The following is a 17,735-nucleotide window of genomic DNA, read 5'->3' as shown; positions in this document are numbered from 1 at the left end:
TCAAATTGTATCTGCCTTTGCGGACAAGTATTGATTGTGACGTCACGCGTTTTCGAGCATTACGCCATACTATTCAAAGAAAGCGACGTGAATTTCACTCACAAAATGATGATGTCATAATGAATACCTACAAGGGAGGTCTTCGTTTAAACATAGAAATAAAACAAAAACTCACATCAACAAAGGTATTACATAATGTATAGAAGTCCAAACCCCGAGCTATATATGATAATTGCGAAGTCACAATATCCAATGGCGTCCAAACCCCGAGCTCTGTAGATAAATGCGAACTCACAATATAAAATGGAGTCCAAACCCCGAGCTCTGTAGATAAATGCGAACTCACAATATACAATGGAGTCCAAACCCCGAGCTATATAGATAAATGCGAACTCACAATATACAATTGAGCCACCTGCTATCAATCCTACAATATCACACGTGTAACTAATTATCAACTTGACTAATTATCAATATTCCTTCAGTGTAGCAGAGCCATAGTTTGGTTGCGAAGCCACCACATGATACACTGTTCTAATGTTGGCACGCAGCATACTAGTAACGTTTATACAGTGGCTGTAATGTTGTCCAGATTATTGATAGCCAAACTCTCTAATCGTGGTAGACCTCGGTCTTTGTGACAAAGTTGAACAGCAAGAAGAAGATCTATATCAATGTATCTCTGGCACTGAGAGGTCTATGGCTTCCCAAGGTGTTTGGTACATTGTAGTTTTGTATCTGATTAGTGGTCCATACTAACATTGTTAAGAATTCCAGACCCACAAATGTATCTATTGACAATTAAGTAAATCCTACTAACGAATTTTATAAGGCTCCGTTGCTAGGTAACCATTATTAGGTGTCTTACTTAATGGCAGCGTTTTTATGATCGGATATATTATAATTGTGAAATGTTGACAGAAACTAATGTTTATAGGTGTCGATCGGAATCTTATTGTATCTGTACGTGTTATGTAGCAGAGATTTACTGTGACATTAAAACAGTTCTACATATACATCAGAACTGAGAAACTCCATTGTCGACAATATGCTATTATCGCAAAATATTCCATTTCTGATGCATGAAGTCACGTTTAATGTTTGTTTATAACAGGAGTGGTTTTATTAGGATTGATCCTGATTAGATCCACAATAATACACAGGTAAAATTCATGTGAAGAAATAGTGTCTGTGTACGGATGGTGTCTTAGTTGAAACAATGAATTATCACTGTCTTCTTCGAATTCCCGTGGCATTTTCAAAAAACTAAATTTTATTGTAAGTTTGGAATAATAATTTTAAGTTATCACTGTTTATGTCTGAGAGCGATTTGCGTCGAATATGCATGTGTGTGTTATTAAGAAGGGTTTTGATTCGTTACAAAACATTTAAACACTTACATTTTCATTCATTTGTATTTATAAAAAATAATGGCGTAGCTAGCTTTAAACTCTTTTTTTTTAGTTCTGCTGTTTTTAATCGACATGGAATCAAAAAACATCAACGACACTGCACCAACGTAACGAAATGATATATGTTTTTACGCAGGTGCTCATGAAAGTCACACGTTATTTAAGGATTAACTACACTTATATAAATAGGTTAATGGAGGTATAAACCTCAACACGTCTTGAGAAAAAATATCATGAACTGCTTGGCATAAAATATATCCTAATGATAAAAAGAAACTTGTAAATATAACGCACATAACTTAAACCCGCGAAAAAATATGCCGAGAAGTATTCCTTAGTGTACAGTATAACAGAGAGGAAGCTGTGTAGGGTATTATACCATCCCTGATTGTCTGACAGTATAACAAAGAGGAAGCTATGTAGGGTATTATACCATCCCTGATTGTCTGACGGTATAAACAAAGAGGAAGCTATGTAGGGTATTATACCATCCCTGATTGTCTGACAGTATAACAGAGAGGAAGCTATTTAGGGTATTATACCATCCCTGATTGTCTGACGGTATATAACAAAGAGGAAGCTATGTAGGGTATTATACCATCCCTGATTGTCTGACGGTATATAACAAAGAGGAAGCTATGTAGGGTATTATACCATCCCTGATTGTCTGACAGTATAACAGAGAGGAAGCTATGTAGGGTATTATACCATCCCTGATTGTCTGACAGTATAACAAGGAGGAAGCTATGTAGGGTATTATACCATCCCTGATTGTCTGACGGTATAACAGAGAGGAAGCTATGTAGGGTATTATACCATCCATGATTGTCTGACAGTATAACAGAGAGGAAGCTGTGTAGGGTTTTATACCATCCATGATTGTCTGTTATCATAGAATGTCTGTCAAGAATGACGAGATGAGGTATGCAATACACGGTCACAAAGATACAACCTTTTTCAGCGTAAGCATAGTTTCAGGTTAAGATTTATGATAGCTAGAGGTCACATAAAACTTATTGTGGAATGTTTATTTGCAACCCCTCACACGTTATCTCTGGCGTACGAACATACCTAGATCTTTGTAGATAAAAGGTTTACGGTATAAGTATCACTCGAGAACAGCATCCTTACAATTATCATTGTGTTTTAGATATTCTTTATTTTGAATAAAGTGAAGAAATGCAATCATTTCTGTTTCGAATAAATAGTTGCAGTGTGCAATATAAGAGTTCGTATGTTCTTGTTAGGAAAAGTTATTAAAATAATAATAATAATAATTCTATAACCTCCAGCATCCGTCTGTCGTTTTTAACGAAGAAGAATTATCGAATTTATCTCTGACTGGTTATTATCAGAATTCCCCCTAATAGCGGTATGTCGACATGTAATGTATTTGTATCATCCCTGTAAATGGGCGCACCTCCTGTAAGTTAATAGAGGATATTCCTTGTTTCTTGATCAAGTGAGGTGGAAACTTTGATATTTTTCACGAGTGTATTTTTGTAATTTTGTTGTAGATTTTGTTATAATGCATGTTGTACACAATATGCATATCTACTTTTGTTACTGATGGGTCATTGGCCCAAAGTCAATACAACATTTGAATTGAATTTAATGTTATTCCTATATTTTAAGTATAATGATAATCTGGTGTCCGTTGTTATTTTTTTTTATAAGATTAACACTATTATAATGGCCAATCGCCTTTGAATAGAAAGATGCGATAACTAGATTTTTCTGCATGTATTTATTGCAATTTCTCACAAAATTCAGAACGTACACTTCATTATATATCTTGAAGTTGTTTTTACAAAAGAATTTTCTTGGAAATTTTGTAAGTTTGAAGACAAGCTTTAAAATTATAATCATTAAATCAACCAACAACATTAACTTCGTAACTTGGTTAAAGTAAGCTCTATATGACAAGAGCACGTTTCGGTATGGAACATGTCCTGTTAGATGTCGTTCTGAAAATAATGCTAATTTTACGTCAAATTAACAAATCATACGCATATTTTGACATATGTATTCCAAAAGCTGATCTGTTTAATACAGTCAGCTGTAGTGTCTGTACACATAACGTTAGATACAAGTACACCTAAAAATAACAAGCACGAGATAAGATATCTATTTATAGAACAGTTCCTAACGCGTAAAGTTGTTTCAGGATTGAATATAGCCAAAACTGCTGTGGAGGGACCTTCAGTGCAATTTCAAAAATGGCAATTCTCTTGGCTAGTTTCCCAAATACTATGCTCAGTCCCAGAAATACAGTGAACAATGCCATTGTATTGAATGGTCTTAAGTTTCCCATACTGTAAACGTATATTGGGGGTTATAATTTAAGCGCAAAAATAATTTTGAAAAAAAAATAGCACAATGATTAATTCTCGCGTGTATAATGGCTGATCCATCATGGATTCTTTATTTGCCTATTTCAGATTTATCAACCCTTTAGGTAAGTTATGTTGATTGTGACGTCGTGTGTTTTCGTAACGTCATACCTTTCAGAAATCGACTTGAATTTCTATCACAAAATAATGACGTCACGATGAATACCTACCCACAAGGGAAGTAACTCCGTAATATACAAAGAAAGAATATTTCAGCGCAAAGTTTTAGCGCGATTGCACCAAAATATTAATAGCACTTAAATATATATGTTGACAGTTTCATGTTTAAATCAAACCTTTTAATGCAGAAATTGAGTTTATCCAAACACTCCTCAATGTCGATATTTATTCGTTTTTGTCTTGTCTTTTTATACACGTGTAAATTGGTGTAATAATAAGCAACACTAAATAAACCTTATTGTTTTCTATGGAGCCATCCTTATTACAAACTTACCGCTTATACTAGTATACTGGTGTTTGATTTGAAAGACCATACATTTTATTCTATCAGACAAAGAATCACTTTCCACAAGCGCGTGATACGTACAGGCCTACCATCGTGATGGTAATCTATGTCGGACTACTGTGATGATATGAACCAAGGCGTGTATGTTGTTCACCTTTATATAACATCTTAGACTGACTGCTTAGGTTATATAAAGCTGAAGTACAGAAAGTTCTAGTGATTTTGCAAATGTAGGGTCATTTTATTGCAAAGGTCTTTGTTTTTTTTCACAGTAAAGTGGTTAGATAGCTGCATAACTAATGATTATAATATATTGTTGGGACACATTTAGTGTAATTATCAATAATAAAACATATATGTTTTAGTATTGCGGCGTCATCATAAAGTTTCTCTTTTATGATGTCTTGTGGCGCTTAATGTATAGGCCGCACTTTTACTCGTAGAAAATACAAGTTAAAAGTGTTCATTAATTCTTAAAATAGTAAACAAAGCTTGCTGTCATTTAATTATATAGTAAGTGTAGAGATGTAGGGTTGAACATAAAGAGATGGAAAACCCCACATAGGTTTGAGTCATTTACTCAAATAACAATTACATTATATTAATACCAAAGTATGTAGAATACTGAAGAATCCCACCCCGTATCGAAAGAATTTTCGCAAGTTTTGAAAGGGCATGGATGCTATAGTCTCCACTATTAAGTTTCTGGTAACTCAGTAGAACTTCCCGGATCCGTATTTGTTATTAGAATAAAAGACTTTGCATACACCCTAAACAAGTTATACAAGGCGCTATGGTGTTTCGTTATTTGCCGTATAACATATATTGAAAGATTCAAAATATTGACAGGGATCGTTTACACACAGTATTCACCATTGCCTAACAAAAGTACATTATATGTAGAAGCCAAGCAGTTGACAAATGGATACATGTTTTTTCCTTGCCGAAAAACATGGTTTCTATTTAAAATTGTAGAGTGATATGACATTAAAAATATTTTGAAATTATTATAAATAACTGCAAATGAACGCCCCTAAGATACATGTATAGTTTATAGGTATGAAACATCAAATATGGAATAACTTTTCTTTGACGGATTTACCATATGTCTAGGCAATATTTCAAACAACATGGTATTACGCTCATATATTTTGTTTCCACAGATTCATTTAAGCATTATTCTCAATATCTTTTGAGGTTATAAAGTCATAGACAAAAAAAAAACGGACGGCCATTCTTTTTCATAGACGCTTAATGAAGAATGTCCGTCCGTTTTTTGTCTATGACTTTAAAATTCCAAAAGATATTGAGAAAAATGGTTCTAATTTAATTCAGATAACTCACTCAGGTACTAATTAGGCATAAATTTCCGTGATTTTATTTATTTATACAATAAAACAAATTGTGTTGTGGCGCACTAATATCTTATCCAATAATTCAGTTTGACTGTGCCGCTTTTAAAATTCCCCGCGAAATCGTTTTGTATATATGACATCGTAATACTAGACGTACGATTAATTCTTTCTGTCTATGAAATGGTATTTTTTATCTGTCAAGAACGAGATAGATCTAGACGAATGAGTATTTCCTTCAGTTATAAAAGTTACTTACTTTACACCATTACCATCATTGAAAAGTTAGAACTTCTTAGTATTATTCAAAATGAAAATATTAAAAATAATTATTTGCGTCCCGACAGACTTCCATGATACAATGCTCTATATGGAATTAAGCACTGATTGTGCATGCACCAAAAGCGAAGTAAATTATTTTATTTGCATTTTTGTGTTAATTTGACACATATTATACATCAATTGTTGTTCAATATTGATGGGTATCGTTTTGCTCTGCCGGCGGTTGAGCATCTTTAATTGCTTTGCTATTTCGGCAGTACTGCGTCTTAAAGTCTGTGATACTAAGCGTGTTGATATGAGGGAGGCAAAGACTGATTTCTAACAAATCAAACATACAGCTGAAAACATTGTCGAGCAGGCGTAAAAAATCCGTTATTCGATCTGAATGTTTTGACAAAAAAAAACACCTATTACTTACAACTTCATTGTTGATAGCTGTTTTCAGAGTGTGTAGAGAAAACAAGTAAATATTTATAAAATCCAGCATACATCTTTTCATCAGAGAGAATGAAGTAAGGGCAATGTTTAGGTAGTTGTTGAGCAATGATTGGTCGCTTCTTGTAGACGTTGAACACCTAACAATTATACAGCTGCCAGTTTCTGGGTCATCTCCGTACTTCAAAAACAACTAAAGCTTTATGAGAGAGACAGTTTATAGATTCCTAACTTTTATATCTAACGATATATGACGGAAGTGGCTATTGATAAGATTATCTCCCCTTGTTTGAAACAGAAATCAGACATATCGCAGAAACAAAAAAAAGATCAAGCCAAATTTAGTGATGTTTTCAGTATTCTGAATACTGGTGGCCAGCTTACGATAATGTAAAAGCTACCAAAGAAATCATGTTCAAATCAAAGCTACAATGAACAAAATAATTTATTCTGAAAGGAACTCAACATATTTTGATACATCGACAAAATAACTTAAAGTAGATAATGTTTTTGGAACTTAAACGGAAGTGTCCAAAAAAGTGGCAGCAAAGAAATTTTTTTTAATATTATTTGTTATCTCTATCCCAAGGTTAACGAAAACATTAAAACCGAAGGACATTGTATCTGGTAAATCTGGTAAAATCGTGACATAAATAAAACCCAAAACTCATGATAAAACTAATATATGGCTTGTTATACAGGTTGTTAACACTTCTTGCAATAAATAAAGAGTTTGCTTGTTAAACATTGCTGTAACTCTCACACATTCCTTCACCATGTTGTGTAATGCATATAGTGTTTCTGCTGTAAGACAGAATAGCAACTCTATGTTATTGCGAGTGTTAAGATGCCACAGGGCTTCTTCATTAGCCAAGAAGATGGGTGTATGGCTAGGAATGTTCTCTGGTAAACATGTGTTTATTTGTGTAAACTACAACGTCTGGTTGTCTGAAGCCTAGCATCAACGTCATGTGCATCGTCTACGAAATGTATTATTGGAAAGCTCAGTTGTAGACAAGCGTGGGTATTGATGAGGAACATTTCTCTACATAATGGTCATTATTTTGTCTTTGCAAGTTCTTGTAGCCATACCTTGACTCATCATTTTATAAAATATGATTTTATTTTTCCAGGCAAATGTACGATATCACCATAATGGACTTCTGTTTGTAGGAGCAGATAATTCTACATAAAGGAAATAGTCAGCAATTATAATTGCACGTATTACTTCTAGGCATCTAATGTACCACTCAAAAATAATGATTCAACTCGATGTTTTTCAGAATGCGGTATAAAATTAAATTTCCAAGCTACCTTCCTGATCGTGGGTTGTAACATTTCGTTGTAACCCCACATCATTACGGGAGACTAATTCTAGTGGTATACACTTAGTTTGTATTTGTGATAACAGAAAATATATTTTCATGAAATCAATGACTAAATTAGAGGCTGTAAAAATTTGGTTTATATAAAAGTTCAAAAGAAATAAATACTTATTTAATAAACACTTTTATGATTCAAACATATAAATATAGTACAATTGTTAAAGATTTCTGTCCAGGTTACGTCAAACCTGCTATCACAAAATAAAGCGTCTATCACTAACTGTCTTGATGGTTTGCATGATAAGATATAATGGTCCTACCTAAATAATCACTCGGCGAGGGGTCTCAGAGAATCTGTAGAGACCTGTTATACTGATCACAAGTCAATAGCAGTCCCTCCAGTAAAACATAATCATCCTGATGTATGGCATTTCAAAGCAAACGTCGAGTTTGTCATCGTCGGAAACCAATAATAATAATAATAATACTAAACTTTATTTACCGAGGATAAAAACCTGATCTAGCCAAGGGCTAATCTTCCTCAGGGTCCTCATGATTAGTAAAGTATAATTAGTTACAAATTACATAATAATAAAAGTATATATACAAAATATTTCAGTTTCTAAAATTAATAATACTATTGCGTAAATAACCAATGTCATGAGACGCTGATTGACACAGAGTAGAGTCTTGTGGTTTTCTATGACGGAGTTTATTTTTACAGACAGATAACATCGACAGACTGTCATTTTGATGCCATTGTAATGATGTAGCGCTTTCTAGTGGTCTGCTTTTGTCTTATTGTTTACCTTGGAGCAACAAAGGCAAACATCAGGGAAAAGCCATTTGCAAATACATGTATAATGAAAAATACCATAAATATTATCAATATCAGAGTTACTTCCCTTCGTTCCATTGTAAAACTAAGGAAGTTACTTCTGATACAACAGAATGTCGTAATACAGATTAGGTCAAATTTAGAATTTACTTGATAAGTCTGGCCTCATAATGATTATCGAGAGTTCAACTGAAGAAAATAAAGAAAGCATGTAACCAATCTTGCATAGATATGACAAGTCGCAAGGTACGCTACTGAGATAAATAAAATGCGTTTAATATATAAACAAAAAAGACAAAACGATATCATAATTCATTGTAAAACGCTTCCAGGCTGTCCTTATGAAATAAGGTTTCTTTGACTTTCTGATTCTACAATCCAAATTAATGATGATTTGATCGTCATTATTATTTATGCAACTTTAGGTTTACTTTCTACTCTGACCAATATATTTCTACGGCTGTGTCAATTTATCAGGCAGGGAATATTTTCGTAGGCCAAAGCTCTTCCCAGTGATAGGTAGTTTACAAATAAACTTTTCATAGTATATTTTCATTGTAGTTACCAATGACAACACCCGCTGTAGATTCAGCTATTTTTAGTGATGGATGATTCTGGCACTGTGTCAGATGTGTGTATCGTAATGGGTTAATTATCCTTAGGCGTTACAGTGTATTAAGAGAAAACACAAACTACAAAACGATTCGTAGCTCCAACACATTACTCTGTCACGTGACCCTTATTGCTAATTTGCAATTATTTGGGCGTTATATTTATATTCACTGAAACAGCTGTTCTCCTCAGGTGCCGAACTGTAACAGCACTGACTCGACCCAGCTAACAAGATTCCTGTGGAATGCTATGTTAATATATGTTTTAATCTGGCCCTCAGCTAGACTAGCGATAAGACTTGTTAATAAGACGTTCAGAAATCAAAAGTATCACTTAGTTATTTATAGAATTTTATTACGAACTTTAGCAGAAATAATCCTTATCATTTGCAAGATTGGTTTTAACTAAGTGGTAATAATCCTATTTGATAGGAACTTTGGCAACTTTGTCGGTTATATTACGCACCCTTGTTTCAGTAATCTTATAATTATAACGTTCCATTATAGAATAATCAAATCCTTGCAAAGCTGAATAAGTATCAGTTTTAAAATATAAAAAGTTGATATCAACAATTTCACAATTATTTAACAAGACTATGACGTCGCGAATTTCACAATGAATATATGTGCAAGTTTTGTTGTGGTACTGTAATAATGGATAATTTGGATTGCTATGCACAAAGTATTGTACTATATGATACGATATTAAGGCAACCATTTGCCAAGAGTAGTTTTAGAAATTCCAAATTCTGAAATAATATTGGCTGAAAGATGTTTGTTCTTTGCATAATGAACTTAACATTTGTAATGAGAATCTGTATATGTAGAATGTTGCACTTCATATTTATATAGAAGTATCTTGACTATATGCCATGCCGACGCCAGAGGTTCTATTCGTAAACTCTAGAAGCAATTCATCTTATTGACGGTTAGATCAAGTAGCATTACAAACAGTAACATTTGCTTCCGTAAAATTTGTAACTATGGAAACCACAATAGTTCTGAAAGGCTACGTCACGTAGTAAATAAAACGTTTGACCTTCACAGAGAATGTTCATTATATATCTATACCAGCTGTTGTAGATCGAGATCAATGAAAAGCTTGATGTAGTATGGTTTCCTATTGACTTAAGCGCCATTAAGAGATTTCATATGTAGGCCTACAATATGTTAAAATAACAAAGATATACCAACGATAAAAGTATCTGCAGCGAGATAATATTTTTCACTTTGCTCTATCTTTTTGTCAATGTCAAGAGAAAATAGAGCAACCAAATCTGCAGAAACTGTTGGTATTACATGTATACAAATGCGCAGTTTTCTCTCAGAAGTTCGTCATGACATTTTTGACCGACTTCCACCCAGTGCACTTTATGTAACTTTTGCACTTTACTAAGGTATAATAACAATTGCGATTCGTTGCTGTATTCTTTGCATGCTCTGTGTTATATATCAATTATCAATAGTTTTTTATGGATTATTTTTTTTTATTTCTTTCCTTAACTCGTCATTCACAATTTCTATTTAAAGGGACTAATATTGCCAACTTTGTTTTATTTCAGACTAAAAGCCATTTGACCGTTAGCACTTTATTGGTGAGTATTTAAACAAGCTAGTTTTCGAATGTTGATTGAAGATATCTTCCTGAAACTCATATCTAATATTTTAGGGAGAGAACTTCCCCCTATGCCTGTTGTTCAATCCCTTTTCAAATAATTTTGTTGAAATTAAAATCTGATATTTTCGTTAAAATTCTACTGTTATAGATGTTGGTCGTAGTAATAGATTATCATTTTGGTTTTTAATTTTAATCAGCATAAAAGGCCTGTTACACATCTCGCAAAAGAATCAAATACTGATTATACTTTTGACGTAAGAAGATCTATGTCGATATGCAAGATGAAGTTACAACACCAACCTGTTAGATACAAGCACTATTTATGTACTTTATTTAAGCACTGTTGGTTACTGTTTTGTTGTGGGGCGTATAGTGATATATAATCAACTGAACTTAACAGTAGGATGATAATATTGGGACTGTTAATTCATTCTACAGTGTACACTTAAATAAAAGCCGTTTTAGGTACAAGGATATTCATTTCAATATAGTATATCCATGAAGTATATGTGTGTGAACATTTTATGATGATAGTGAAAGTTACTTTATAGAAATAAACTGCTGTCATCATCGGTTCTTTGAACATTGACGAATTAAACAAAAAGGATAGTAAGCGATTTGTTTAAAACAAAATGTAACTTTATGGAAACAAACATTACTGACAAGCCTAGCCATAACAGTTCAAAACAATATTTTATTATCATTTCACGGCGTTAGAGGGGCCTCTTGTCAAACTATAGTCCGCTAAACCTGCCTATATTATTAGGCTTTTTAAATTATTTTTTGTCTAATATATATTAGGAAAAAAATTAAAAAGCCCAATAATATAGGCAGATTTAGCGGACTAGTCAAACTACACACCACATCGGCAGTATTACACTGAGACAAACAAAATATGTGGTGCGGCGTCCACCTGACTTTGTTATTTGTAAATACCGGGTAATACCTGCTAGAATCTTGTATTTAGGTTGAACACATTTATCACCATGGTAATAATATATGAAATATATTCGGAGCGCAATGGTTGGTTGTTTGACTTTCAATCATCTGGGAGCAGATTGGATTTTAATTTCCGTTCTTTTATCTTATCATGAAACCCAATTAAAATAGCTTACAAATAAGCTATTATATTATCGACATGTTTTCATATCATTACTAAGACATGATTAGGAAATAACCAAATGTTTGTTTCTAATTAACCAAAAAAGTAAACTCATAATGTGTGCTATACAATCGACCGATGTTCACAGATGTTGACGTGAGACTGTTTGACCCAACAGTGTTTATCATTTATCATTAAATATCACCGTTAAAGTGCGTTAGGATTACACCATGCCTTATTGAAAGTATCAATTTTCTATGGTTTGAATAGGCGAAGTCACGCTGATTTGACTCATTTTCAATCTGGATATTACATGTACATGTAGTTCATTCCTTTTTTTAGATGGGAACATGTGCTCGTCGGCCTGTTTGCTAAGCTCTACGCATTAATAAGTGAAAAATTCATTAGCATAAAGGATGATAATTTCGCTATTCCGCAAACGTATGACGGTGAACTTAAGGGTTAACTTAAATGTGATAGTAATGTTTTTTTAAAGGTCAATTAAGTATACTGTAATATAAACCTAATCAGTCAACGTATCATCGTGTTTGTCTTCTTTAAAGAAGTTGTGTTATTGTATTTTTTCTATTATACTAGCTACCACCCTATGTCATGAAGGAAGAAGTTGACGGAAATGTAACTTACAGAGGCTTTATCAACGACATAATGGAACTTATAGCAGATCGACTGGGCCTTAACTATGACTTTGTTCCAGTAAAAGACAAGATGTTCGGAACACTTCTTCCGAATGGAACCTGGACTGGAGCAGTGGGACAGGTGGTGTCAGGGGTAGGTTTTACCAAATGCTGAGTAAAGAGTATGATTATCATTCATTCTGATATATTAGAGTTATTTCCCTTGATTCTTTCATCAGATCATAATGTTATATCGCAAATATCTGTTGTAGTTAAAGTTTATTATTTAAATTATATTATACATTATAGAATTATTTTTAATGATGTAAATTTAACTTGATGAAAACTACACATATGTGTAGGAATTTGCCATTATTATTATTATTATTTTTATTTTTTTTTTTTACTTTTTATCAAATATTATTTTGATTTTTGTTTTTGCATTCACAGACTGCAAATATGGCAGCTGGACCTATAACTGTGACGTCAAATAGAGCACAGTTTGTAGATTTTTCACAACCATTCCAATTTACTGGTCCTGTCATTGTCATGCGCAGGCCAAACGAAAACATGCCTCCATTTAAAGACCGCCTTTTGCACATTCTGAAACCTTTCAAAACGGATGTATGGCTTTTGTCCTGTCTCGCCTACCTCATTACAGGAAGCATAATCTACATCATATCATACTGTAACCCGTATGAATGGCGGCGGATGTCACGTGACGGAGAGGCTACCATTCGTGAGGGAGAATCATTTACCTGTCTGAATACATTTTGGTTCACCATAAGTGCTGTGTTTCTACAAGGTAAGCTTTCTCGAAATAAAGCAAATGATTAACCTCTGGTAACCGATTTCATTTCATTTAAGTTTTATCAGTTTTGATAAAGACGATGGAGGTCGTGGCAGCCTAGTCGTTAAGGTTTATTAATTTCCAACATCTCTCTACCTCTGGGTTGCGATTCCATGACCCATGGAGCTGATTGTTGTATAGTCCGGTTTTTCTGCTTTTCTCCACCTCCTAAACCTGACATAGGACTCACAATTTAAAAATTAAAGATAAACAGAGGTTAGGTTTCTTCATGCCATGATCGATCCGCATTATAGATTTTTTAAGAAACCATCTAACATTATGTATATAAATAGATCTTCAAAATTCACCAGTTTTTAAATGCATTTTTATGCCCTTTTGTTGTTAATAAATGATATTTCATCGAGGTCTTGGTCGAATTTTTCGCTTCATTATGGGTGACGATGGAACAGATTATGCTTACTGTGCAGGACCATCTGGGTCTTTTTTTCTTGTGCATTTATTCATTTTACGAATATCTGTCCACCTGTTATGATTAGAACGAAATATCCCTGAAACGATTAAAATAATACATATTTTATTGCAGGATTCACTCGTTCCCCGCGCTCAGCAGGCGGAAGGATCGTTGTGATAGCTTGGTGGTTCTTTGTGATTGTATTCTTCTCAAGTTACGTAGGAAATCTGTCCAATCTTCTCCGTGTCGGACCTCGCCCAAGTGCCATAGAAACCTACGCTAAGGTCAGGAGCTTCTCTGACTTAGCAGTCAACGAAGACATCATAGTACACGTAGTACGAGGGGGTTCGACACAAGCAAACATTATGAATTCGAAAATTCCAGAACATCAGGCTCTCGCGAACAAAATATCAAAGAACAAGGAATCATTGGTTAAAACGGTTACTGAGGGTATTCAAATTGTAAAAGACTCCGTTCCGGGAACCCGAGCAATGGTTGTTGAATCTGCAATGGCGAAATATTATACTGAACAATCCGGCTGTGTACTGTACTATGTAAACGACTTACTCCTGACCACTCAATATGGACTTGTGCTTCCGCATAATTCCACACTCTTAAAGCCCGTAAACCATGCCTTGCTGACGTTGTCTGAGAACGGAGTACTTCGCGGACTGGAGAAAAAATGGTTCCAAGGACATTGTAATAAATATATGCTTGAGAAGTCAGAGGACGAGAAGTTTGAGATTCCTCATTTCTATGCCCTTGACCTTGGGTCATTTAGTGGTGCCTTATTTATACTGGCGATAGGATTGGTTCTCGGTGGCTTGGTCACTCTGCTGGAAATCGTCATATTCAAATATGCTGAGTCGGTACGTGCAAAGTAGATCAGAGTTGGATAGAATCATTGAAAAGATATTCAGATATAAACGTTAAAAATATGTTTGACTTTTTCCGCAGTAGCCGAATGCGATTTAAAAAAAAAGATTGTTTATACTCCATGGCATTATTTAATATGTATATTCACTTTAACGTAAGCTTTTATTTCATCGTGATTGTTAATTCATTTCTAACATGTTTATCTCATATTTGTTTCCTGAAAACAATTAATTTAACAGGTCATCATTAGGTGATTCATATATATGAATCATATTTAGGAGGAATTTTAAGTAATGGGAAAGCTATGTTTCTGTAATTTAGAGCAAACTGTTAAAGTTTTAAACGATGTGTTGATATCTTTAATTGAAAAGGTAAATAATAAAGATGTTATATCATCTATTTTTATTGGAAATATTTTAGGATGAGCCAGCAAAGGCTAAACCCCGACCCATGCAGCAACGAAGTGTGGATCGTTCTTCCGACCCTGGTAACACTCAGGCGCTGCTATCCCAGGGGACAGATAGTAATCAACACAGAGACATGACATCGGTATGAACACATCAGCCTAGTTTTGTCTAGTTTTTCTGTGGGCTTAAACCTGAGCTAACAACAAAACGCGAAATACCTATTTCGTGAAAGATGATTGCACTGTTACAGCGCTTGGTACAGTTCTAAGAGCATAGATAAGTATACACGTTACGTCTGTATACTCTGAACACGTGATCTATAGCAACGGAAAGGATATACGCAAATGGTTTTGTTTGATTGGTCTACATTAGCACAGTGGCACTATTTAATATTTAATTGAGTGTGCGCGCCAGTGTTTGATCAACATGTATTTTGCATTGACTAATTTCTGAACATCTTCGCACAAAAACCCCTTTATTGCCAAACTGGAAAATAATGCTTAGACATATTCTTGATATTAAAGACAAAGTTTGAATTTGACAACGCAAGAACATAGTTATTTAAGTATTGAACTGCTTTGAAGCGACAGTTACGGTATGATGAATGCCAGTTAGACAAGAGCAAATTTAATAGAGCGAATGCGCTTGATGATAAATTTGTCCTTTTCTAGTTTGCATCTATAATCCTAAAACTATAGTACAAAGCTTATACTTAGATCAAAGACGGACCATGCAGCGTCCCATGATCGCTTAATTATGTGACAATTGTCATGTAACGATTTATATGACGTGATCAGATATGGGCATTCATGTTCTTGTCATTACCAGAGGTGAAGTAACTTAGTGATGTTGTTGTGTAAATGTACCTATAAACATAAAAGAATGCTTAAAAAATTCGGACAATATCGCCAAAATGTGGCAGTATATGTTGAGACCATAATAAAATAGGTATTGAATTAGGAATACGCGAATAGCATGATAATTTTAATAATACTCTGGAAAAATAAAATACTTCATAATTAAATTGGGAATAAGGTCCTTTAGAATTTTAGATAGCTTTAAATATATTCTAATAATTATTATAGATAAATGTATTCTATGCTCTGTGGTAAAGGGGAGTAACTCCAGTGCAGTTACGAAGCCATCTCATATCGGAATACAATATTCCTTACGTTCACATAACACCGCTTCCATTTAGTATATAGCTCATTTATCTTACATAATGTGCAAGATTGCATTTCCGCCATTTACCTCGTTTGAAAACATTAAAACTAATGTTGTTAGTAGATATTAACATAGTTTTCTACTCCTTATATGTAAATATTAATGTAAATATATATTTATTTTGGTATTATTAATAGTATTGTTCATAAGTTTACATGATCCATGCGTTTGGTTAATACTTTTGTAGATATATCATTTTATCTGATGTTAAGAACACGGCCATTCCTTCAATTGATTATCCACTCCCTATCTTCCGCTTTGTTTAAGAAACAGTGTATCATTTGTCAGAGAATACGTTTTTCGTTGGCTTTTCTCATAGAGAGAAAATAATGTTTAATGAACTTTGAATATACATATCTCGTGGGTGTCTGCAGTTTATCACATGTACGTTAAAATAAAGATAATCATCTGATATACAAGAAAGTGCAATAATTGGTCGTGGTCAACGAAACCAACAGTACAGGCCTACAACATTGTAAGTGATCACTTAAAAGCAAAATAATAAACATTTTATAAAAGTTTACTTATACAAAAATTCAGGGTTTTTGAGATACTAAAATGACGTGGGTCAGATAGTGTAAGTCCAACCTTGGGCGATTGTGACGTCACACTACCACGTCACTATCACATTAGGTTGGTAATTTAGCAACGTCGATTTTGTATCGTGGTCCAAAAACTGATGTATTTGTCCCGTCGCGTCCCGTTTCGATTTTATAAAGAGACTGGGAAATTATTTCAGGATTGATATTAGTATTAAAAATATTAAGTACTTTAATTTTATTAATATATATATATGTGTGTATGTGTATATAAATGTATATAAAACCATAGAAAGTGGTTCTGCCTTCTGCCTTGTGTTATATTCAATAAAATGTTAGTATTTTGGTAGGAAGATGTGTGTTTATCGTTGTTATCTCAATTTGATCATTAATTATGTGTTTATCCTTGAAGGCTTAAAGGCATATCCAGAATTTAGAGGCATGTTCTCGTAGATTTTTTTCTGAGCTTGAGGTAATTATTTGGGTTAGTATCTATTGATTTGTTAGAAGTAGAGTGCAGTTGTTTACCATGTTGGTGTCAAGAAACTTTATTCAATGATGGCATACAGTCTAATTATTTTGATAAATAAAAGATGTAAATCGAGTGGAATAAGTATACAAAAATGCACAGCTTACTTGATTAAATCCAAGCATTTAACCTATTATCGCTGAAATAGTACTTCATCATACAACGAAACCATTGCTTACTGCAAATGTATTGTCATCATGACCGCTACAGGCACTAGTACTACAAATATGATTTCTGTGGTGCCATGTATGATCAATCATTGCAGCAGGTATGTTTTGGTAGCTATATCCAGTTCACCAGCTTTCTGTTGTGATCTCCTTCTGCCTTCATAGCATTACTTGTGTATAAGTGTGAAATTTTACAATGTGTGATTAGAAATAAATTACATTTTTTCAGCAAACATTTTTTTCAATAAATGATAAAACGCGA

The 17,735-nt window shown here is 33.8% G+C and overlaps 1 protein-coding gene and 1 long non-coding RNA gene across 3 annotated transcripts in view; one reads left to right on the top strand and one right to left on the bottom strand.

Moving 5' to 3' along the window:
- LOC138318544 (uncharacterized) overlaps positions 1-698 on the bottom strand; it is a 17,427-nt gene extending 16,729 nt beyond the window's left edge. Inside the window, exon 1 of the long non-coding RNA XR_011207885.1 lies at positions 176-698. This is a non-coding gene — a long non-coding RNA (uncharacterized lncRNA). The remainder of the gene's footprint in view (positions 1-175) is intronic.
- Positions 1-17,735, top strand: part of LOC138318541 (glutamate receptor U1-like) — a 19,827-nt gene extending 2,092 nt beyond the window's left edge. The window contains exons 1-6 of one of the 2 annotated variants that reach the window (XM_069260991.1): positions 2,294-2,374; positions 10,677-10,709; positions 12,432-12,623; positions 12,920-13,274; positions 13,864-14,600; positions 15,028-17,735. In XM_069260991.1, the coding sequence (XP_069117092.1) occupies positions 2,309-2,374; positions 10,677-10,709; positions 12,432-12,623; positions 12,920-13,274; positions 13,864-14,600; positions 15,028-15,162 (1,518 nt within the window). In that variant the 5' untranslated portion in view covers positions 2,294-2,308 and the 3' untranslated portion in view covers positions 15,163-17,735. Of the gene's footprint in view, positions 1-2,293; positions 2,375-10,676; positions 10,710-12,431; positions 12,624-12,919; positions 13,275-13,863; positions 14,601-15,027 lie in introns of those variants that run through there. The other variant, XM_069260992.1, reaches the window with a different exon arrangement.

The sequence above is a fragment of the Argopecten irradians genome, chromosome 3 (genome assembly GCF_041381155.1).
Source record: "Argopecten irradians isolate NY chromosome 3, Ai_NY, whole genome shotgun sequence".
NCBI classification, from domain to species: Eukaryota; Metazoa; Mollusca; class Bivalvia; order Pectinida; family Pectinidae; genus Argopecten; species Argopecten irradians.
The sequence above is the reverse complement of the archived record's forward strand: the minus strand, read 5'-3'. Positions and strand labels throughout refer to the sequence as shown.